This window comes from Anser cygnoides, chromosome 5, assembly GCF_040182565.1.
Source record: "Anser cygnoides isolate HZ-2024a breed goose chromosome 5, Taihu_goose_T2T_genome, whole genome shotgun sequence".
Classification (NCBI taxonomy): domain Eukaryota; kingdom Metazoa; phylum Chordata; class Aves; order Anseriformes; family Anatidae; genus Anser; species Anser cygnoides.
The window spans coordinates 21856851-21881500 of record NC_089877.1 but is presented as its reverse complement, the minus strand read 5'-3'; the positions used below and the strand labels follow the sequence as shown (position 1 = coordinate 21881500).

At 37.4% G+C, this 24650-nt stretch overlaps 1 protein-coding gene across 11 annotated transcripts in view; it reads left to right on the top strand.

Annotated features, from left to right (window-relative positions):
* Positions 1–24650, top strand: part of AKAP6 (A-kinase anchoring protein 6) — a 283028-nt gene that overhangs the window by 115807 nt on the left and 142571 nt on the right. For 10 of the 11 annotated variants that reach the window (XM_066998060.1, XM_066998067.1, XM_048058598.2 and 7 more), the window contains 3 exons: positions 5016–5138; positions 18749–18845; positions 20122–20288. In XM_066998060.1, the coding sequence (XP_066854161.1) occupies positions 5016–5138; positions 18749–18845; positions 20122–20288 (387 nt within the window). The remainder of the gene's footprint in view (positions 1–5015; positions 5139–18748; positions 18846–20121; positions 20289–24650) is intronic. The other variant, XM_048058599.2, reaches the window with a different exon arrangement.

The following is a 24650-nucleotide window of genomic DNA, read 5'->3' as shown; positions in this document are numbered from 1 at the left end:
ACCAACTATACGGGCTGTAGGGAGCCCTGTGTAGCACCTGGGGGATGTCTGTCTTTGGTAGGCCCTTACATCTAACAGAACCAGGGTGGAAGGCACCATTCCAGGCGCCCCCCTCCTTGGCCTGACATACATGCATGCCTTTGGCCTCTGTCCTGATCCATCCCTACCCTTTTGTGTGGCTCAACAAGCAAATTCTCATGTCTTACAGCTCAAAAAATGTGAGAGTTTTGGTCATTAATGAGGAAGTCTCAAGATCTCTAGTTAAATCCCACCATTAAAAAAAATAAAAATCTTTGGCTAATTAATCCTTTAATTTTATAGAACAAATAAATTAAGTATATTTTCATTTTATAAGACTGCCAGCACGAAAGCGGAGACACTGAGTTATAGCTGTTTTTCTCTCAGTTCTTACAATTGTCTTTCTTTTTTATTCTTATCCATCCAGAGCAAATAGAATTAGACCACAAAAAATAACTTCGTACATGCCAAATTTCAAATTAAGCCATTTTTGCTCTAGCTTTGTTCAGGGATGTGTGATTAGAACTTTTTCCTCTCCCTAGGAAAATCTGTAAAATTGTCAGAAAACAAAATGAAAAGCTGAATGATTTAATGGTGAATGTTTTAAAATTTTCTGCATGGGGAATGGGAAAAGCTTTATCATTATTTGCAAACTTTACTACAGAAGTTGCTACAAATCATCCAGTGCGCAACATTTTTTTCTGTACTAAACAGCACAGAATAAGAATAGCATTATGCTGTGTCCTGTAGGGGCTTGAGTTTTTTTAATAACATCTAGCTTACTAGCACAGTCCAAAACTATTACTTTTGCAAAACTGAACCAGCTGGTCAAGAGGCAAAGACTGGATTATACTGGTGCTCCGTTTTTCTGTTCTGTTCCCCTTTTCTCTCCCTGAGGAATTCTTGTACACTAATTTCTAGCTTCAATGTGGATGACTATGGGTTTTTGACTTCCAAGAAGTTGTGATGGAAAATACAAGTTTAATTTTCTTTTACCAAGGCCTCAGTTGGGTAGATTTTACAGTATTTTCATTGAAAGCATGACAGTGTCTAGATCAGACACTTAATTTGTATAAATCAGCAAAACTATACTGAAGTTTGTACTGATTGAAACTCTTCCACACCTAAAGACTGTTGAAGGAAAATATGTATATATAAGCTCAAACAGAAAAAGCAGGAAGGTAAGAAGTGTCTAGGAAGGGATGTGAAGTGGTTTCTTGTGCATCTGTATAAAATGAAGGAAATTGAAAAATATTCTGTATTTGTTATAATTTGTCATCCTATAAGTTTCCTTCACTGAGTACTCGATTTGGATTCAGGATTCCATATTAGGTCTTATCCTTTGTTTTGATAAAAGTAATGCTGTAGCCAGTTTTTAAAGCATAGTTTTATGCTCTGTCAGAGTCTCACAGTAGATTCTCTCTATTGCAAGACTGTTTTCTCCCTATTACTTTTTAAGACTCATTTTATCGATATCTTTTGTTGAAAACATGTATGTTCCAGGAAATGTCCTAAATGATGAGAAAAGCAACTATGTTATGTAATTTGAGTCACGGTGTACGTGGGCATTGTTGATTATTCTCCATTCCAACTACCAGGCCATAAAGGACACCAGTTCCTCAATCTGTGGAGGGGCAGTGGCCCTTCTGTAGGGGTTAAGTTATGTTTTGGCCTCCCCTTTCTGTTCATGAGACTTGAGGAGAGCAGAGACATGGCTTTGTATATCTGACAGGGCTACTTGGCCCATCGGTACGGCAGGTGCTCCTTCTCTGGGTGCCAGGCAGCGTGTGGCCTCCTGCCTTTGGCTGGCTGAACCAACAGCTGAGTCGGCGGAGGCAGAATTGTTTGTGTCAGATACAGGCTGATGGTGTGAGGGCTGGGTTGGATCTCAGAGCCTGCAGATAGCCATCCCTGGACGACAGAAGTCAAAGGGGAGAAGGGAGAGTTCAGCAGAACGAGCAAACTGTAGGGTCGCGCATCTCTCCAAAGCTGCTGCAGTCAATTATATTTGCACAGGATTTAATCTGTAGTCCTGAGCTGCATTCCAGGCAGGGATGAGTCATGGGGCTGGTGGTCGGATGATAGAGGTGGCATCGGGCTATAAAAATAAGCTGGAATCATAGGCACTGCTATGAAAAGAAAACCACCACCACCAAAAAGCAAGCAAGAGAAAATAACCAAAACTAATCGGAGCATGGTTTGATCTGTCGGCATCCACTGGGCTTAAAGCACGCCGCCCGCGGTTCTGCCGCAAAGGGCTGCTCGGTCTCCCGGGAGGGCACTGCGGGGGCCGGGGCCACCCGCAGCCGGGCCGCGGCCGGGGCCGGGGCGCCCCTCAGGGGCAGCAGCCGGTCCGTGCCGGTCCGTGCCGGCAGGTGGCGCTGCGGGGCCAGGCACGGCGGGCGGGCGGCGCTCCGTCAGCCGGCGGCCCCGCGCGGCCCGGCCATCTCCTCCTTCCCCTCCGATATTTTCAGTCTCTGCAGATGTGTTCTTCCGAACGTTTTCAATAAAATGTTATATCCGTGATAAAGAAAATACTATAAAAATAGCGGGAGTGTTGCGAGCGGCGCTGCCGGGCAGGAGAAAATTCCCCGCGGCAGGGGGGGAGCGGGGCTGCCCTCCCGTCTCCCCGTCCCGCGGGAGGCTTGTGCCCCGCCGCCATGGCGGACCGGAGGGCGCCCCTCACCGTGGTTCCCTGTGAGGCCGTGCCTGCATTTCTTACACTGCCCTGTGGGCCTTCCCTGCGCGGCACCGCGGCCTGCTGGGGTCCCCGGCCTGTCCCGGGCCATGTGGCTCGGTGGTGGCCAGAGACCTGCCCAGCGCGGACAAAAGGGCCTAGGCTTGCTGGCGCTTCAGTGTTTCCAAACACGGGTGTAAAATATGCACTGAAACACGACTGGTTTTGTGAGAAGGCAGAAGTAACCCCATTGCCGATAGCTGCATTTGGTACTCGTGCAAGCCTGCAATGTTTCTGAGCCCCCTTTTGAAGGCATACAGACATCATGTACTGCGGGCAGATGTTATACGTGTCTGTCTTTGTAAAATACAAGATGCGTGTACAAGAGAGCCTTTCTTCATTTTTTTTGTGTGCTTACCATATCACCTTGTCTCTCAAGGACAGCACATTGCTAAAATGCAGGCAGAGATTTATTGGAGGGACTAGAAGGACTTTACTCCTCCTGCTCCTCTCCCTGTCAGCTCACTTCTCCCACTCCTCTGCCAGTTTGGCATCTCTTAACGCTCTGCTACAAGCTGGAAAAAAGCAAGCAATGCTGTGTAAGGAGTCGACAGAACATGTCCCTTACCCATTCCCCACTCTGTCCCACAGCCTGACATGGGGAATGTGGTTCTTGTGCCATGACCTGTAGTGGCAGAGGAGATGCAGCCACCTTCATTGCTTGCCCCAGAGTAGACACCCATGATCTCAGTCACCACGTCTGCAGGGTTGCGTCTCCTGTCTTCCTTCCCCCATTGTAGATCATCCTGATAAACAGCCTACAGTGAAAACTGTTGAACAAGTTGTTTTCCTTATAGTGCTTTGGGATATGGTGGGTTCCATGGACAGAAGTGGCAATAGACTCATTCTGGCTGCTCACAGTGACTATCAAAGATATAATAATAATTAAAACAAGGCCTTCAGAGTGCCCGGTGAGTGCTGACATGTCTATAGTATGCACTGGAGCATCCTGCCAGTGGATTGCCACTTGAGCCTTAAGACAGGAGTTGACTAGCAGACACTGCTTCTTGGCACAGTGTTGGGCCAATATGACTATACTACTGTGAGTTTTAAAGGATGTTTGGCTCTGTTTGACCTGTTTTATTACCAGTGCACTTCTTTATGTAGCACAGCTGTGCCCCCAAAGCCCAAACTCCTGTTTCTATCTCAGTTTGAATTCCGATTTCATGTGCCACTTTGGAGAAGGGGATTTTGGGGTCCAGAGTGACTCAGGATCTTTTAAAGTTTTATTCTTAGCTTCATTTTAGCTATCTGAATGGACTAATAATTACCAGAAATCATTCCATAAATAAAGTGATAACAGTGAGATACTGTGTATACTGAGTTGTTGACCAACTGGAAATTAAAATTCACACCAGACTCTAGAACTCAGTCAATAGCCAATAATATAACCAGCATTACACCTAACTTAATCGAGTCTTAGGATGCTTGTAATAGATGGACATTCCTCTTCAGAGTTAATTTTTAGGCTGCCTATAAACATCACGGTCAGTTTATTCCATTTACTGTCTTGCTTTGCAGTGAATAAGACTTCAGTAAAATTATCTCTACTCAGTATGTGCCTATAGTATCATCCAATCATGTAAATTCAGGGGCACTATTTTTAATCAGACAATATAATTGGTACTAATCTTGCAATAAATGGTGCTCCTGAGAAGCAGGAGCTCCTGTCTTCTCAGGAGCACCATCTGTGTGGCTCACATGCAATCAGTGATATTTATATTAAATGCTATATATTCTGCCTCACCTACCGTTTGATTTCGTCTCTCAGTCTCAAAACAGGAATCACAAGACCCAAGTTCTGATAAATAGTTTCTTCCCTCAGTCTAACAATGTATATCTTCTTAATGCAGCTCTGTTTGGCACTTTTCTCAAACAAAAGTGCTCATGCTACACCCAGTCTCCCAAGTGCAAGGTCTTCAGCTCAGTGGTCATTGTAATCTATATGCAGCTTTACATATACCTCCCTCATATCTTCTAAAACCTTGCTGTTTTTTCCATTTCATCGCAGTCGTATGGATTTTACATTGTCCTGTCCCAAAATGTCACCTTAGATTATCCCCCCAAAACACTGTTCTGCTCCTCATTTATTAGAAGGCTACTTGCTAATTGTTTTTTTTCCTTGTATGCTTGCAAAAGGCAAATGTTTACTGTACAATACTCTCTCAGCATAAAAAAGAAAATTGAGCATACATTTTCAGATTGCCATTTTACTAACGAATATGCTTCTCTTGTTCTTTCTTTTTTCTTATCGGGTAAGGGGTTTGTAAGCAAGCTGGATGAATTCATTCACTGGTTAAATGAAGCCATGGAAACAACAGAGAATTGGACTCCTCCTAAAGCGGAGACAGACAGCCTTAAACTGTACCTGGAGACACACTTGGTAGGACAAGATTATACTATGATTGCTATCAGTAATTGAAGTGTTCTGCTGTGCTTTTTATTTGATTATTATTTTTTAATTACTAGTGTGCATCTATATTTTAATGTAAGATTTGCAGCATTGCAGTTTTTTTTAATGAAAACACCAACAAATTATTCCTTTATTTGAAATAAGTACTGATTGCTTTTTAACAACTAAATTAAAAGCCAAATTTACATTGCAATTCAGAAATTATCTCCGAAATTGAAAGAAAATTTTGATAGCAAAAGGAGAAAGAATATATTTTTTTTTCTGCGTATAATTCTAGGTTTTTACAATGTTATAACATTAAGAAAGCTTCCTTACTAGAAAGGAACTCTTATTCTCTCTCCCACAGTTTTAATATAGCACAGTCATGTAAATAAAATATTTGAAATAATCATTTCAATCATTTTACTTGATATGCTTTTCTGTCATGTAATTAATACAACTGTCGCTAACCTTGTTCTTGTGCAAAAAGCTGAAACATTGGGTGGAAGTAGAAAACACTTGGATGAATAATCTTCAGAATATATTACAGGCTAGAGTTATAGATTGAGAAATATTTGATAAACATCATGAAGCTTATACTGAGTTCTTCCAAGAATTGCTTCTGGTATGAGGAGGTAAAACAAAGACCTGAATTAAACCAAATATTAAGTCCTCAAAACCAACATTTTATGTTGTAGGTAGAGAACAGAGATCAATGTATGCTGTTCAATGGATAGATAATCTCAATAAGTAAATGAGCGTATCTGGCAAAAAGAGAAAAATAAAAAAAAGAATGGAAAATTAAGAATTTTCCACTCCCTCTGCCCAAATCTTAGGCTCTTGCCAAAGTAAGTTGGAAGAAGTGATGAGTACTATTTGTAGCCAATGAGCTAGAAACTGTAGCTGGATAAAACAGTGCATTAGGTGAACCTGCATCAGAGAACCAAACATCCCAAGCTTGTTTTCATTGCCATTGTGTGATAATCTGATGGTGAGAAAGTGCTTGACAGTCCCAGGAAGTCACATGATGCATTACAGGAAAAAATGTCATCCTATTCCCTACTGTAATACTGGAGTGACCATTATTAAATTAATCATTTAAACATAAGCTAACCACATACAACATTAGAACCTAACGGAAACCTGTTTTCAGAATTTCAGCTATATGGCAAACTCTTTTGTGTCTTTTGTTCTTAAACATTTCTATCGTAGTAGTGCCTATGGGCAGCAACTAGATTAAATTCACATTGTGGTAGGCTATAAAAATACAGTATGAGGACTGTGCAGTCTTGCCTTACATTGCAGATTTTAGAATGTTCGGCAGAGAGTTTGGATTTTTGTCTTGTACTGCATGTATTTACTCACATGTGCTAATGTGGATTGCCATTATGTTTGCAGGTGCTCTGAAAATACAGAGTACATAGTGAGATCAGACCTCCGAAAAGGCAGTGGTGATTTCAATTTGTTTTCCCCTTACAACATGAAACTTTTGGAAACATGAATTTTTATGAGTAGAATAGTAATTTTCAGTTCTGACTGGATAAAAAGAAACATATACCTGTGCTGTCCCAGGAACCTGACGAATCACTGGCACCAGTAATGCTCAGGTTCTTTTCTCCCTTCTTCCATGTGGAGGAGAGCAGGAGCTCTTTTGCTGCAATTTGCTTCCAACTTTGCCTTGTGGTTCTTTGGGAGGTGAGGCCAAAACCACCTAATGTGTTGACTGGAATGTGGACTGGTGGCCGTCAGCCTGGCTCTGGTTCATTGCTAAGGGTAGTCAGAATAAATGAGTATGTGGATACTTGCACAACTCCAATTTCCCCTGTAGGTACTTAGTTTCCCAGCTGTACTCTGTATTGTATCTGCTGATAATTATTTTAATTTGGGATAAGAAAATCTTCCTTTTCTAATTGTGGGAGTGTACCTGAGATGTTATGTGTTTTGGGATGACCATTTTATGAAACAAGGTGGATATTTGGGGTGGTTTTTTTTTTTCTTTATTTCTGTGAAGAACTAAAATGTCTTAAGAACAGCCAATTTCAATTTGATGATATAATTATTTTTATGGCATATACAGTCAGTAAAAAATCATTGCAGAGCCTGAAAAACAGTAACTGTGACTTTTCCTTTTGGATTTCAGGAAACATATGCTATCATTCGTTTCTACACAGCAGAATTGAATTATTAAAATAGAGCATTTTTATAGTGGGAAGATAGAGTTATTTGTATAAATTAGATTGTCAACTTTTCAGTGGCATTTGTCTGACAGAAATCCTAATCTATGTTTAAACAGAAGTATATGAACTTCAATTCACATTAAGCTCAATGTTAAAATTTCTCTAGACTGAGCATTGAAAGACAACGCTGATCAAGGTCTTTGGGAGGATACTTACACTAATTTTCTTCTTTTGCCAGTTATACAGGTAGTCACCCTAAACTGAGATTTGGTGAACTAAAAGGAGCTTAATATTAAATTAATAAATAAATAAATTTAGGTTTCAGACTCATGATTTCATAGTACAGACATCCGAAGCAAACTAACCTGAAAAAGAAAGGAAGTATGTTGGTTCTTTTCTACAAATCGCATCTGCAGTAGCGAATCTCATAACTATTATTCGTCACTGGTGCAGATTTTCTGGTCGTAGAAAGAGTGAAAACTCAGTGTAGATTAGTATTTTTATTTTTATTAGTAGAGACAAGGCCTTAGCCCTTGGCAGAAATTATCAATTTCACCACCTGTGATATTGTTTTGTTGGAAGTATGTTTGTTACAATAACAAAATTAGTGCCATAAAGAGAGAATATTTTGCATTCATGAATAAAATCTCTGCTGTCAAAATCTAAGAAAAGGAAATATGGGAACAAGAAAACAGAAAAATGTACTTGTTCCTTTTCTTATTATTGGCTGGGAAAAGTTTGGCAGAGGAGACAAGGACAAAGCTGTGAATGTTCTACAAAATTTCTAGTGTGTAAAATTCTTGATTGTCATTTTAGGGTCCCAATGTAAATGATCGGTAAAGGATTAAATCTGAAATTTTCTCCTCTCTCAGCCTTGCTTTTCTATATCTTTGCCACTTTGAGAAATGGTGTGATGTAGACACTTCAAGATACCATGTTTGTTGAAAACAAAAAAAAAACACACACCCCTACAACACTAATTTACTGGAATCTTTGCATAAGGTGATGCTCACATGAGGAGCCAAATCTCTTGAACAGGATGGCAATGCAAGTTTCTGTTACAAGTGTCCTTGTAATGACATCTTCAGCTTAAATTGCTAGGCCTCCCCAGGCTCATGTTCTAGTTAATTCTTGTATATGGCCTGGCAAGATTGTCCATCCCGGATGTTAATCAGTGCTCCGAAGCATACGGGTAGTGATTATCTATTGGCCATGGCCCAGCAAGAGCTGCCTGCAGGATTCCTTGGGACTGTGTGAAGGTCCCACCCGGAGAGCTCCTGAAACAATTAGCGAAGCATTTTGTTGTGAAGGTGGCGAGGCACTCAGGCAGTTGCCGCTTCTCAAGGTGGTCAGTTGTCCCCAATCTGCCCATTATCTCATCTGTGCAGACACAAGTTGGGGAGTTCCTGGGCCACCCAGGGAATTAACAGCTAGGCGCACTGCGTGTGCACACAGGCACAGCCCTGATACGCAGATAAACCACAGTTTTGATTATTAAACATAGGACAAACTGGAATTTCAGTCTTATTGCAGTTACAACTTAAAACTCCACAGAATTTCCCACGATGAGTAACCATAAAGTTTGATGAGCGTGAATTTTTCTACAAAATGAAGGATAGGCTACATCTAGGATGAGATGTGCCAGAACAGATGATCTTCAACTTGGAGCATAGTTTTCATTTCAAAAGTTTAGATGGCATTGCCATTCTTTAAAAAAAATAAAAAAATAAATTCTTCCTAAGATATGGGAGTTTTGAGAGTTGTATTATCTAAAGGAAAATGGAATAAAAATTTTCCTGTGTCCAATAGAAATGTTTCTGGCCACATCATGGCTCAGTACTTCCTTAGCTGTAAACAGCAAACATGTTCATACAGAAAATAGGTTGTATTTTCACCCTTAAGAAATTGTGTTGGTAATGTAATGATGCTTCTGTGATTCCTTATGATAACTGATCATCTGTTTGTAACAAGTCTGCTATGTCTGAAAAGAAATCGTTATCTCCCTGGAAAATAACATTTTCTGAAAAATGTCAGTTTATAGAAGTATTAAATACCTGTTCTCATTGAAAGTAAGGTTAAATACACATGCCTTGGGCTAATCTGCTGGCTGTCTTTGTGGTAGCGTGGTAACTGATTTTATTGAAGGCATTAAAGATTCTGAAATGACTAAGTTACGTACTACGCTTTTGCTGGATGGGCATTTCCAATGTCCATTGCAGCCAATTTAGATTTTTTCCTCAAAATATACAATGATACAGGATGGTCATGATAAAGACTCTGAGCACCATGACTGGACTAATCTCTTGCTTCCCTAAGGATTTTGCTTTAAATCAGTTTAGCCTATCGTTAGTTTCGGTTTCTGAATTTTATACTGTTGTAATGAAAGGTATTTTGCATATGCATCAGTTCCTGAATGTTTGTCATTTTATATAGGAAGCAGTCTGCAGAATGTACTATTCAGAGGTATAAACTAAAACCAGCAGTTTTCAAATAACACAACAATTAATAGGAAGTCAGAAATCAACCTTAAACAAAGGGAATACATGTATATTTTCAGTTGTAGTATTCAGCTTACAAAATCTGGAAACCAAATAACATCTGTGTAAGTCTTTCTGTTTTTTGAGTTAAAGTGCCTGAGAACTTCAGAACAAAATGTTACTGTCATTTAATGCACTCCATTGTACCTGTGGTACAGTCTGGAGCTAGAGTGCGTACAATTGCTGACAGTGGGAAAAATACAGGTTTCTAAAAACAATTTGGACTGTTCTTTTGAACTACAGTTTCCCGTCACTTTTTTGGTGACTTACTAAGAGAGAAAAAATACACTAAGAAAATCCAGGTATATGTTCTGCTACTCACGGTGCTGTTGTGCTGACCAATACAGAAATACTGTACTTGATCTAAAACTATTTCCTGTAAGGTAATGCAATGAAGAACTGACACACATCTTTTCTTGGTAATGAGAAGTGGGTGTTGTTTATCCTCCCAGCACCACAGAAATAGGAGGTCTATTATGATAGAGTTCTATTATTACTATGTGTATTTCTCATGAAGGAAGGGACTGTCCATTTGTGTTTCTCCCATGCCATTGTTACCAGCTCTTGCCGCACAGTCCCACTCAGGAGCAAACCAGTTTCATTTTTGCACTGCTTTGTGCAAACCAGTAGCATAAGCAAAAATTCCTCAATAATTTTCCCAGAGACTGAATGGCTTGAATACTGCTAAGAGTACCACTTTCCTAAACCTGTCATCCAAATTTGTGGTTACCTAACCTTGTGTAGGTATCCTGTACAGCTGTGGATTAAAAAAAAATAAAAAAATTGCATCTACTTGTTTTGTTGATTGGTTCAAACCTCCCCAGGACTCCTTTGCTTCTCTTTACTACCAACTGAAATTTACATAGTTGTGCATAGGAAGGGGATAGGATGCCATAATAAAAGTCAACACTGTTGATTGGGCCTGTCTGTAACACATTGGTTGTGTTATAAATTGCACATACACAGCACAAAAAGTGCTCTATTTAAGAGAAGTGGATTTTAAAATTAAAATATTGGTGTTCTTGTTTATGTATCTATCTGAATTACATATTTGTGGATCAGAGGATGTACTCCACAGGAGACCATCCCAGCTTTTCTAGTTCTGAGAGCTTGGACCCTCTGAGTGAAGGATCCAAGAGCAAAACTTGTAAGGCTGCCTGACTCTGTCCACTTCTGCATGGTGGTTGAGAAAAATAACTGCTGAAGCTGACAACCTGGCCCAGATATGGATCTGCAACTGTTTCTGGACAGAAGAGGCATTAAACCAGGGACAAAGAAGCATATTAGGACGTCATCATAAAGTAAATTCTTCTACTGAAGGAGAAGGGAAAATTATAATGTCAAAAATCTAAACTCTGTCACTTGTGATGATTTTGAATTCTTTTGATCCGTATATAGAAATATATTGTATGAACAAGTTTAATCTATGTCTGGATTTTTTTTTCTTTTTAATTCATGATGCTTGACGTTTGAAAAACTTAGAATTTTATTTTCACCACTATCAAGGATGCTATTAAGCTAAGAATGTTTGCTTTGGAAGAGGGAATGATGAGATCCTTGAAACTGTTCTTTTACATAGAAGAATGTAGAAGGTGTTTTGTTCCTCAGAGTGTGTATTAAATGCCTGATGTACCTTTGTTAGAAAACAAGTCCAAACACATTCATAGAGCACATGAAAACCCAGCTTGTTCAGACTTTGGGAAATGATTACATTTATTTGCAATTGTAGGTGAAGCTGGCCCAGGCAGGGTGGCTTGATTTGCTAGTGTTACAAATATTCCCCCCATTGAGACTCACCACCTACAATTGTGAAACTCTTGGTTACTAAGGTATCCTAAAACATAGGTTCTGAAAGCTTGAGCTATGAAAGTTAGATTCCAGGGGGTCCATTGTGTCCCTGGCCTGCAGAAGAAATTGCATTCAAGGGTTCAGAGCCTATAATAATATAATGAAATAAAACTACCCTTATACGGTGTTTTAAACTAACTTGATCAGTGAAAAAGTATTTCATCGAAGTTCTGACTTAAAAGCTTTATAGCAATTGTAGAATAATCAGTCTTGGAATGACAACTTGATAATGGTCTTTAAAATTAATTTATCAATGTAACAACTTTTGAAACACGTTTGGAAAAAAACCACTTTGATTTGAAAGTAATGTTTATTTTATTAATAAACTGCATAATGATTATGTAGGAACTCTGTTAGTTGTAATTTATGTCTATTAAAATGTGTGCTGTTACTTGTAATTTTAGTATGCTGGTATCATCAGTGTAGATGTAGTCTGTAAATTGTTTTTGAAAATGGAATTCAATTTATTTTAAAAATTTTCTGAGATTGGAAATCATTAAAAGAATATAAGGCCAGGATCTCAAAGGACAAACAAGCACACTTGAAGCAACATTTAAAGTATATTCGCTTTCACCTACCTGCCAAGAGCTATGGTCTGCTCCTGTGGGTTCTGTGCTGTGTTTCTCAAAGGCATAGTATCATTTATACTTTAAGTACTGGAAATAATACAGTTGTTGTCTGTGTTTTGGTGTTTGCCATGCCAGAGCTTTCAGTAGAAATACAGAAACTTCAGAGCATGAATGGAGGTTGTGATTGGCATTTTTTTCTCTTTGGTTCTCCAATGACTTTATTTTTCATTTCTTAATTCTACAGGTGTTTTGGGTTAATAATTTGTGATGTCACATAGTTTATTAGATATACTTTACTCAGGAGGCATTTTAGGTCAATCTTTAAATTGTATAAAACCTTACATCTGCAGATATATAAAAAGCAAATTATATCTGCCTTATATTCCCCTGAAATTTTAATAGAACTAAAATCCTTCAAGGATTGTTCTAAAACTACATAGTGTTACTTAGTGCCAATGTGTGCTTTTCAGTCTGTAAGTTTAAATTTATTCTTAAATAATACACGGATATTTGTTTCCCCTTAGTAACTCCACATTTGCAAAGGCTGCTATGCCCCATAAATTTATCTTTGGGTCAGAAAACTCTTCTCAGGTTTGGCTTTTTTTTCTGCATGTGGTAGGACAACATAATATAGACATATTTTGGTCAGATAGTTTTCCAGGGGTGGTAGGTCTCCAGGTGGGAAAGGTGTGCTTAGAAACGTGTAAGATCAGCAGCCACATGTCATCATGGTAGAAAAGGGAGTCAGAAGACTGTGACTTTTGCAGGTTATTTCCTGAATATCTCTAGAAGACCAGAAATTATCAAGAACAGTTATCCATGGTGGACTGGATGTGCAGTTCACCATGCTTATGGTAATTTAGCAGTTATTCTTTGCATAGTCCTTTTGTCCATGGGCTTCCCTGCCTGTGTTTCCATCCGTTGTTTGTTGATAATAAACAAACTATGACTTGATTTAGGGAGCCTCAAGTTAACATTTTTTTAACAATGTGTAATGTGTAAAGAGACAGTTTCAAAGAGAAATTTGTGTTGTGAAACTCACAAAGATTAGAGTTGGCAGCAGAAAAAATTGCATGAGCTTAAAATAGGGAATATCTGCAAAAATAGCTACTATGATTTCTAAACTAAATCTGCAAAATAGGTTTCTTGGAGAGTAGGGATAACTGTCCTTTTTCTCCGCATCTAAAACTATGCATTCAAACCTTGGCTAAGTCGCCTAAGAGGTGACAAATTCAAGGAGGAATGAAAAACACTATTTGGGGGTCTAATGTGAGGAAAACTGTTCTATTCATGTTTAAGAGGTAACCAAGGGGCAAAACATTGGCCACCTAATACTGGAATGGCAGAGGCTGTGACAAAGAGGAAAGGGGTGAGGTGGTTGCACAGAAGTGTAAGTTACTGCTGGACTACCGGGGGTAGAGCCTGTCCCTTTGTATTCAGTATCTGGCCAGTCACAAATTCTATGGGATGTGAAAGAGCTAGGCTGCTGTAATGTCAGCCCGCTACATTGCAGTCCTCACTCCTCCATTTCTATCCAGTTGAGATTTAAAGGTCTCCAGGGATCAGGGCTTTCACTGTTTCCCTTAGGAGATTATAACGCAATCTAATAGATCTAGCTTTCAAGGGAAAATTTCCTTGTATTTATCTTAAATTTTCTCTCTCTTAATTTAATTCCATTAGTCCCATCTACTATGCCCTCTTACACTGTACTATGCTAAAAAGTATTCCTTCTGCTTGCTGTTCAGAGTAGAATCAGAGAATCACAGAATATCCCGAGTTGGAAGGGACCCCAAGGATCATCGAATCCAGCTTCTGGCTCCACACAATTTATGTTCATGTAAATGGATAATAATGTCCCTTCCTCTTGATCTTCATTTAGTCAGTGTTATTTATTTCTCATGATCTTCTGCCATTTCCACCTTTAAAGACATTTTGCTTGCTTTCCACTGAAGTCCCACCAGTTTCTCTCTATAAATGTGCTTGGGCCTCCCAGGCAAAAAGTACGTTCCGGACAAGTGAAAGTTGGAGAACATGTATCAGTGAGTCAAAGGTAAAACCATTCCAGGGGATGCCATAATTATTCCATAATAAGTATTTTGACATGCTGGTAGTTAAATAGTTCTTCTGTTGCCCTGAAGTTGTGTTGTATTTATATTGCTTCAAACTCTGTATGCATTGGACAGAACAGCTCAGGTTTACTTCACAGTTCACAGCTCAAATGTTATTAGAAGTCCTGTAATACTAACCAGATATCTCAGATGTCTGTAGAAAGGTGTTGTGCCCGAACCATTTTTTCCAATAAGCAGTGACAAATATCTGTAAAAGTCAGTCACAGGGATTATGTATATGGGTATGTTAGTTCATTTTCCAAAGGGAGTTTTAATATGTTGGTTTGCATTGTATAGCCATTGCCGCAAGGTCTTACTATGTTAGAATTTTTATTTTTATTTTTTAAATTAAAAAAAATAGCTACATTCTTACCCAAAATATTTGTTAAACTGTACTTAAATATATAAGTCCGTATCGTCGTACTATTGTGGTTTTCTCAAAAAATACAGATGACTGTTAGGAAATCCTAAATTAAGCTTTCTATTTCAAATTCTTGAAAATCAAGATCATTCTAATCGTCTGTACCATTGCTCTAAAAAAGACTGCCTTAGAGATTTTTTTCTCAAATGTATTTAAACATATAAAAATGAACCTCAGGAACCTCAGTGGTACCCCAGCAGACCATACATGTTAGTATTATGATTGACTTGGCAAATTGAAATATTTCACTTAGTACAGTATCTTGATCTGGCAATAGGTGTAAACTGCTGTGTCACTTGAACTAATCTCTGTGTCTGTGTTGTAGCTTCACACGATACCTAAGTTGCTTACGTGTCTTTCAGAGACACAAATTACACAAGAAATACTTAGTTGGACACATCATGAATTAAAAAAGCACATGCTTGTACAAAGTCTGTACACCTCTGGGAACAAGAATATTTAATGGTTGACTGTCCTTACTGAAGATACAAATAGGTCAAGACCCAGGCTGTGTTTTACCAAATTACAGGGATTTGTTAAGAACAGAGGTTTGAGCAGAGAAAGATTGCATATCAGAGCCCAATATGTACATGTTATAGGAAAACTGTACAACAGAGGTTTTCCAAATTTAAGTATCTTCAGGCAGAAAAGAAATCCTCAGGGGAACTTGAATAAATATTTTTTCAAATATTTTTTTTTGTCCACAGTTGTACAGACAAACTGTTAGGGAGAGATGTGGATTTGTTGGAAAGGCACTCTTTTTGAGAACAGCTGCATTTCATATAGCATTGGAGAAACCAAATAAAAAAGTCACAGTGTGTTCAGAGCCCAGTATAGATCAGATCTGCTTTTTTTTTTTTCTTTTTTTTCTTTTTTTTCCCTCCCATGTTGGTTCTGGGGTATTGTCATCCAATAGATAAATTAGTTTCCTAAAAATCGGGACACAATTACCTTCATTTTTTTAAGGGTGAGCTCCTTTGCCCCATGTTGTCAACTGGGGCTTAGTAATTTTCACTTTTGGACTCTTTATTTACAGTTCTGTAGCTTCAATAAAATTCCATGATTCTTGCCTCCCTTTTCCTTTCTTGCTAAATAAGAAGAGTTGATATTTACATGTAAGTGCATGGTGACTGTAAGAAGTAACCACAGAGACCTTCATAAGGAGATTTTGCTTGTTGCAGCTTGTAAACTGTGTTATATACACTGTACTGCTAGGGATGACATTAATGTGTTGTTTAAAAAGCTGCTGTCAGGCCAATGCCCATGCATTTTCCATAATGTATACGTGCTCATGTGTGATATTTAAACTGCTCCATAGCTGCAAATGTGTCTGGAAAAATGGCTTTGATTAATTGACTTCCCTCTTCTCCTTTCCTCTCTTCAGATGCAAGGGCTCCGTTCATTATCAGGGAAGATCACAGGAGGGGAACAGAGTACCTGGGTCACACGCTGTTAGAGTTACAATTTTCCAAATACCCTAAGTAAACAGTAGGGAATGGGGAATACCCAGGACGGGAGAGGACCTCTTTGTTTGAATGGTCTTCCTCCATTTCAATAATTTGGTCTGATTTTGTCTTTAGCTGTGTGGATTTGCATCTCTCCATTGCATATACATGTAATGCTTGTTACTTCTTAAAGTCTGCATCTTTCGTGTGTCACATTTTCTGCCATGCAGGTATAAGGAACCATGAGCACTGATGCACTGATTGAAGGTTATTCTTTCTGGTGATCCTTGTCCATTTGTTCCTTTTTGTTAGGAAATTGCCACTCATAAGAAATTATATGTATGCATATAATTCTAACTCCAAAACTCATGCTTCACTACATCAACTGACACTTTTCTTTGCCTCTGTTTGTATTTATACTTAGGTGAATGGTTCCCTCCTTTCGATGTGTATGTGCTGATAAGAGTTTATTTCTGTTAAATTTCATGTATGTTCACAGTATTTGTGCCATGCATAATTTATCTGTAAAATCAGAATTTTGCACAAGTAGAATATTGCTAGTCAAAACCCAAAAGTTTGGCCCCATCTTTATTCATCGTATTTTACTTCTTCAGTTAACATTATTACTGGTTAATAGGTGCACCTGAAAATCAAGCTGTATTGTAGTATCTGGTGCGTTATGTTAAATGAATCTTTTCTAGGACAGCAAGTCTCTTTTATTTTCCTAATGAAAAAGAATACCTCATCTTTTCCAATTTTCCTATCAAACACATCCACATCATCTTGAGACACTGCCACATCCAGCTGCATCTATACTCAACTTCAATTATATGAAATTACACAACCTACTCTCAGGTCCTTTAGGTTCTCTTTTGCTGTGTGAGGCACACGCATAGTGCATTTCCTGTGAAGTGCATGATTACAAACTATTCACTACAAGCCTGTTTTAAGTAAACAGTAAATTAAATATTGTCAGTGCTCGTTCAGACGGGCTCTTACGAAGGAAAAAGAACTTCTAGTTTTGGGTTCACAAAACTCTAGATTTAAGAACAGGCCAGTCAAACTGAAGGGATCATTTTTCATTTTTAACTCGCTGGCTGACCCAGTTGTTCAACACCTGGTACAGAACATTATTTTCAGGTGTCCATACATGGAAAACTGGGCTAGACAGAATGCTGAAGGTAGCAAAATTCCCGTTTCCTACTCTGTTTGAAGGGAGAATTCTCAAAAACGTTCTGTTACTGTCAACTAGACTGCTGCCTGAAAGGCTGTTAACAGTTTGTCTGAGCAACATGCTTTTTTTTCAACCATAACACAGTAAAAGAACATCATTTTATTACAGTTCTGGCAATATTATTTTCTCTTATGCCAATCAACATGATTACAGGAGCTAGAAAAGAAAGGAAATGGTCACTTCCCTAAGCTGGAGGACATTTAGTATTTTGTGGTGTCTGCTACTTCAGTACTAGAATGGTTGGTAGCATTTGGAGAAGTATAAATAAGTTTTATAAAAACCAGAAGCTACAAATGTGCACTTGCAAAATCGCCTTTAATCTCTGCCAGTTAATTCATTCTCATGAGAGAGCAAAACTCTTTTCTTCCAAGGAGTCAAATATTGTTCTCATTCATTCTGTAGGCATTTCAAAGAGAACAAGGGTTCCGTGTGTGTGTGTTCAGGGTTGCACATGATTTACGGTTAAATACAGCAAGAACTCCTTTCTTTATTATATTTTGTTTCTATTTCTTACATGCAAATATGAGTGAGAAGCTCTGCCAAATAATTCACAATTTTCTCCAACTAAATTATCAGTAGTTTGCAAAATGGCATAACAGAGTAGATCATGTTTCCAGTTCCTCTATCTATTACCAGCTTTCAATGCAATTTGTCAAAAAAAAAAAAAGTACAAAATTCCACAACTAGTAAAACTGTTAGTGCAAAAAGGATGAAAAATACTTGCTTTACGAATTAAGAATGCAGAGATCTAAAGCGGTCTGATTTGTTCTTTGAAAACGGATATGAGAGCTAACTCTGAAACAATATTAATAGATTTGTATGAGTGCACATAAGGCCAATATATTCAATGCTGTATTTTTTTTTTATGGTTTCATAAATAGTGCTATCACCAACATTTCAAAGAAATCTGAAAAAAACGGAGCTCATATGTGATGGCATAAATTTAGTGTATTTTATAGAACACTGTTACTCCAGATATAGCCTACGGGTTGTGACTTTTCATAAAACCTAATGAATTTCTAGATTTGTCAGCTGTTTCAACACAGATGCACTTTGCTGATCTAATGGAAACATTTTGAGCCCAGATCCAAAATATCAATAGTTTTTAGTATCACAAATTAGTTTGGCTATTGGGTAAATGGGGATGTGGTTCTTGATAAAAAGCAGCAAGTAATTTTGTACGTGTGTTTTCTGATAACTGCCTCTCCAATGTCTGATGCTGAGTTGTTTTTTTCTTTTTTCCTTTTTTTTTTCTTTTGCAGAGTTTTAAGTTGAATGTAGATAGCCACTGTGCTTTAAAAGAAGCAGTGGTAGAAGAAGGACGTCAACTTCTTGAGCTTATTGTATCTCACAAATCAGGTAAATCCTTCTGAAATATTGCAAGTCTTTATGTCTCCAGACTATTAAAGAATGAAGAAGCATTGCTGTAAATTACTGCATATATTCACTTCCTTATGTATTATTAATATTTACATTATCAGATTGACCTTCAAGATTTATAAATGTTTCATATACTGCATACAATGCAGTGATACTTATAAAATGAAATACTGCCTGCAAATAGTCTGTTCATTTTATTTTGGTCTTGCTGCTCAGCTGAGTTTCAATTGAAATCACATCATTGAAACCTTCACACTGACACATTCTTTGATGTAGGTGCTATGGAAATAACATTAAGATAACGAATTAGGATTTCAAATACATACATATATATTTTTACATACCCTGCATGGGTAATTGCATTGGTAAAGCTTTATTTTGCCACTTAAACTAATTCTTACTTGATTTTAATATATTTATGAGGAATAGATTAAAATTAAAAATGCCTTTTTCCTTTGGTTAGGCTTGTCTTTTTCTGCAGAGGCCTTAAATCGAGGGGAGGGGGAGTGATATACTGATTTCCCTTTCTCTGTCCCTACCACCCCCTATATTTTTAGATGTTTGCGTGACTTGTATGATAATAGGGTTTTAATCAGCATATATTGCTACGAATGCCATCTTAATTTTGGCCTACTTAGCATGCTTTTCACCAGGTTGAAGTTATTCTTTGGTTTACATTTTTTCAGATCATGTTATACATTGTGCCTCTATTGTTTCACGATGTCAGGCAGATGATCCCTGTAATGTGAAAGCTATAGGAAATCGGTGACTTGTATGCATAGTTCCAAACAGGTATAAAAGTCATAGCAGAGAAGGGTAGCGCATGTCATCCTATACCTAGAAAGTGGTAATGTGTAAACTACTGGAAATATTAACAGGAGATGAAGGTAAGAGAATATATTTGGAAGATTATTATATGTTTAAAAATTAGATATTAGAGGGTGTGAGCACCATAGAAATCACATAGAAATCACCCGACTGCATAGAAAGTAGTTTATATGGGATTTTCCTTTTTTTTTTTTTAAATTTTAAGCTGAAATATAATCAAAATTTAACATAATAGCTGAAAGAAATGTTTTGACCCTATAATATTGTTTACAGGATGAATAGTATGTTTGGACTCGTTTCTGAGAAAATATGTTTAAATTGTTGTTATTTATTCTTTTAAATAGCCTACTAATTCTTTGATTAAAGAATAATATCTAAAGATTCAGTTGAGTTTAAAATTTACTTTTTTTTCCCCTTCATTTTGGAGAAGGACTGAAGGACATGTTGCAGATGATTGCAAGTCAATGGAAGGAACTACAGAGGCAAATCAAACGGCAACACAGCTGGATTCTTAGGGCTCTGGATATCATCAAAGCAGAGATACTGGCTACTGATGTGTCTGCAGAGAATGAGGAAGGGACTGGGAGCCCTAAGGTAAGTGGCTTGAAGTTTGCCTTATTTCCTCTTATTTCCGTCTTCTTTTGAACTAGGCACCACTGAAGTTTTCTTTCCACCCTAAGGCTTTTCATTTCTACTGGGTAAACTTTTTTTTTTTTATAAAGAAAATGAAATGCCTGACTCTGAAACAATAAAAAAATCTTCGAACTTTCAAGTTTTCCAGGAAGACCTGTCCCTGTCTCATTGTGTGCAGAGGGGCATGAGGGGGAACATAAAACATTTAGTAAACAAAACATAAAGCATCTTTAACATGAATAATCAGAATGGTTTTAAATTGTTTTGTTGCAACTATAAATCACTATAATCAGTGCAATCACTCAGCTCTGACATCCATTAGCCGCTTGGTTACAGCAAATTAACAAAGAAGAGAGAAAGTGATTCATTATCTCATTCCTGTTAATGACTATCAGATGCATTGCTTAATTAGGGGATGGCCATTGTAGTGGGAAGAAGGTCATATGCCTTTTCACAAATCTTTTTCCTCTAAGTTCTACATAATAGTGCATGTGCTGAATACAACAAGTACTTTAAGAATAAAGTATCAACACCTATAATCATTTTGTGGATATTAATTATCAAAGAGGGCTATAGTACTTACCAACCTGAAACTTGTAAGAGCATTTTGAATACTAAGCATGCTTATTCAATGTGGTACAAGAAGTGTAGGGACAATACACGCAATATAAACTTCTGATATGGGGCACATGCCCTTTTATTACTATCAGTAGAAAAGGTGTTTGGGAGGCTGCGCTAGAAGGTGTTGATTTTTCCATTGCATTCTAAGCAAAGAATAATGCAGCAGGGAGTCCAGTAGCACTAACATCTTGAGATGCTGTAGGCTGAAATTTATAGAAAAATTCAAGATTTCTGTTTCTAGAACTAATAGATGTTTGTGCTGTTGTGCTGAGTAGATTTTCAGATTGTGATGCCAGACAATTCTTTGCATTGGTACTCAGTGCTTTCTAGAGAGCAGTTTGTGCAGTGGCTTTCGGCTAGGATTATATTGACTGTTCTGATATTTTCTTACCATAATTCTACACAGCAAGAATAATCTTAGAGACGGTAGAGGAAGAGACAAGTACAACTGAAACAAAAATACAGGAAAAAAAACACCTCTTTGGAGGAGACGATGTTTGAATTAATATGCCTAGTCACTTCCATGGTGGAGAATGCTCTTGTGTCACATAGCTTTTACTTTAGGAATTAGGTGGTGGAGAACTCTCATTTTCACAGTTAGGTCTGTTAAAGTAAATGGACTAGTTCAAAGGTAGATTTACACCTGCGAGTAATATGTCTCTGTCTCTGTACAGCTTGACTCATCCATGGCTCAAAGACTAACTGTTCAATCAAAATTACTACATAAAAAGTGTTTTAAAATCCAGCTTGATTTTGCTATGAAAATTATGGAAATTCTAGCTCAAAATGATTATAAATATGATTATATTTGCTTGAAAAGGGAAAAATGATGGTATGTTTTTTGTTACAGTAAATTTTTATATAGATAAGCAGTAGCTCCTTGCCCTGTGCTTTTTACCATAGAGATAGGAATCTGAAGCAATGCTTTTTTTGTGTCTACAGCTGTATAAATAAAAACATAAGTGACACACATGATCCACCAAAAAGTATTTTCAGGTTAGTTCATTAATTAAATCACATCCCTATATGATTCTTGTAAGAATGGCCAATAGTGCTGCCAAATACCATATATTCTTCATGCTGAAAGACTAACTAAAATTAAAATACAGTTGGTAATATAACTGTAGATTTCAGTTTGCATTTACTTCAAAAGCCAAAAGGAACCTGAGACGTATAATAGAAAATCTAAAGATTATATCTAGAGGGTATTTTTCTTTTTGCCTTGTTTGAGAAACTACAAGAACAGGGTTGGTGTTAGAAATCTGTAAAGAAATAGGAAAAGGAGGAATTTCAAAGACCCTAGGAAACCTTTCCCTTAGGACTTTTTAAACGTGTTTTCATAGCACTGTGGCATGTTTTATGCAAGCAAGTGGAAGGGAGAGAGGGAGATTTTTCACTCCTAGAAACACATCATCCACATTTGTGTTGAAGAATTCAGATTTTGATTATGAGATTTAATTGTATGTAAGTTTCTTAGTAGTTTATACTTTTAAAGTCAGTGTGGTGGTGATTGCTATAGCAGACTTAAGGGATTTTCAATATTGCTGATATGTAAACTCTTCTAATGTACTTTTTTTTGCATTATCTCATAGAAATTCAATGAGATCTCCTTTTATGTATGTACTGAAACTATTTTTCTAAATAAATGACTACTGTATTCATCTTAAATTGGATTATGTAAGGTTTGTGTTTTGTTTTTTTTTTTTACCCCATTGAGAAGTATGTTTAAAAATAAATCTCAAGTTGCTACTATACATTTTAACAAAGATCTAACATTACTAGTGGTAAATGTCTCATACAATACAACTGTCATCCTTTCAGAATCCTGGACACTTAGTTAACAATAGGGGTTTTCTCCTGATGGTAATAGTAAGTAAAATTCCAAAATACCTGGAAATGAGGAGGAATGTTTTTATATCTTTGTGATACATCAGCCTAAGTACCAGAATAGAGTAACTTTGTATATTGAGATATTCCTGAATACATCTTGGTAATTAACTCTTTTTTTACCAAACTGGGAAAGCTTCTAAGTAGTTTATAGTTTAAATGATGTGGCCATTAAATTACCTGATACAAATTTTGGTCTCTACCGTAAAGACTTACCATTTGGTCAGGCATTGGAATGGGCTGCCCAGGGAATGTGAGGTGGAATCCCCATCCCTGGAGGTATTTAAGAGATCTGTGGATGTGTCAGTAAGGGGTTTACTGATGGGACACAGTAGGCCAGGTTGATGGTTGGACTTGGTGATCTTGAAGGCCTTTTTCAACCTAGATGATTCTATAATCTTACGATTCACGGGTATGATCTATATTTTTTCACCTTCTGGTGATGTCTCAGACCCCTTGTTTTGTAACTGACATCTTTGTAATGTGGCCACCACCTCTCCATAAAGAAAGGCCTACTGGGACACTGTTGCTCTCAATAAACAACGGTATCGAAAAATAATGTACTTTATTACCTGGTGCCTGAGTATGATACTGGCATATTTAACTTGTAGTTTGGTGGAAAAGTTCATTGCTTTCTGAAGAGCTTTAAGTTACCCATGTAATTAATGTATTTTAAAAGCATACAAGTCTTAATAACATTTGTTCATAATGGGCATTCTCCTTCATTCAAAATAGTATGGAATAGTACTCTCAGGACCAGATATAAGTTCTATTCACAGTATGCATTTGGATAGTTAGCTCATGACTATAATTTTTGGGTCTGTACAATTTTATTTTGCAATGAAATTGGATTAAGTTTTATGTAACATTTCAGAGCACAATATCAGAACCTAAAAGCTGGTGCATTAAAAAAATGGTGTACACTAGAAATATGTATGTAGTTTGTACGTCTTAATGTGTTCCTTTCCAGAATAATTACTGTATTACAGGAAAATATTTGTAGTTTTCCATTCCAGCTTCAGAGAAATAAGCATGAAACTGGTTAAGACATTGGGCTTAATGCTTAGAACATTGAAATCTGACTTAGTTGTCACAGGTAAAAAATACTCTTGAGAAGATTTTCTTAACTCTATAATGACGTCTGACGTCTGTCAGCATGTTAATGATAGAAGCAGTAATGTTTTGAATAATATTAGAAGAAGAAATAAAAATAGATTTAATAAAGTAAACCTAAAATCACAGAATTAGTAGATAGATCCTCTTCTAAGGATAAGTGTTTGAAGTGGTTAAACAAACCTTTGTATAAATGTGAAAAAGAAAACCAGTGTAATTTCCCCTTGATATGTAATTAAACATCCCACACTTCCAGTGAAATCTCCCACTCAGTTGTGCATAAGTTTACAGTTTCTGCAGCCATTCTAAACAGTCTTCAGTATACAGAAAAGTGGTTTTCATGAAAAAAATGAAAACTTGTTGAAGGTGTTTAATATCTAACAATAGTTTGTGATTCTGGGCACTGTCCTTGACAGTCTTAATAGTGACGCTGGTCTCAGACCTAGTGGGTGGAATAAACGCTGCAGTCTGAACAGTGACATCTTTTCGGTATTTTAATATGAGGCTAAATTTGCAAAAAAGGCAACAAAACAGAGTGAAGGTTGGGGGATAGTAACAGACCTTTCTTTACTGCTTCAGACTTGTAACTCATCCTTTGATGTAAAAGGATTGTACAAATGAAGTGTTTTGGCATCTTTGAAATTAGTGCAGAAAAATATTGTATTTGTGACTAGATATTTTGCTTTTTCTCAGTGTCTTTTT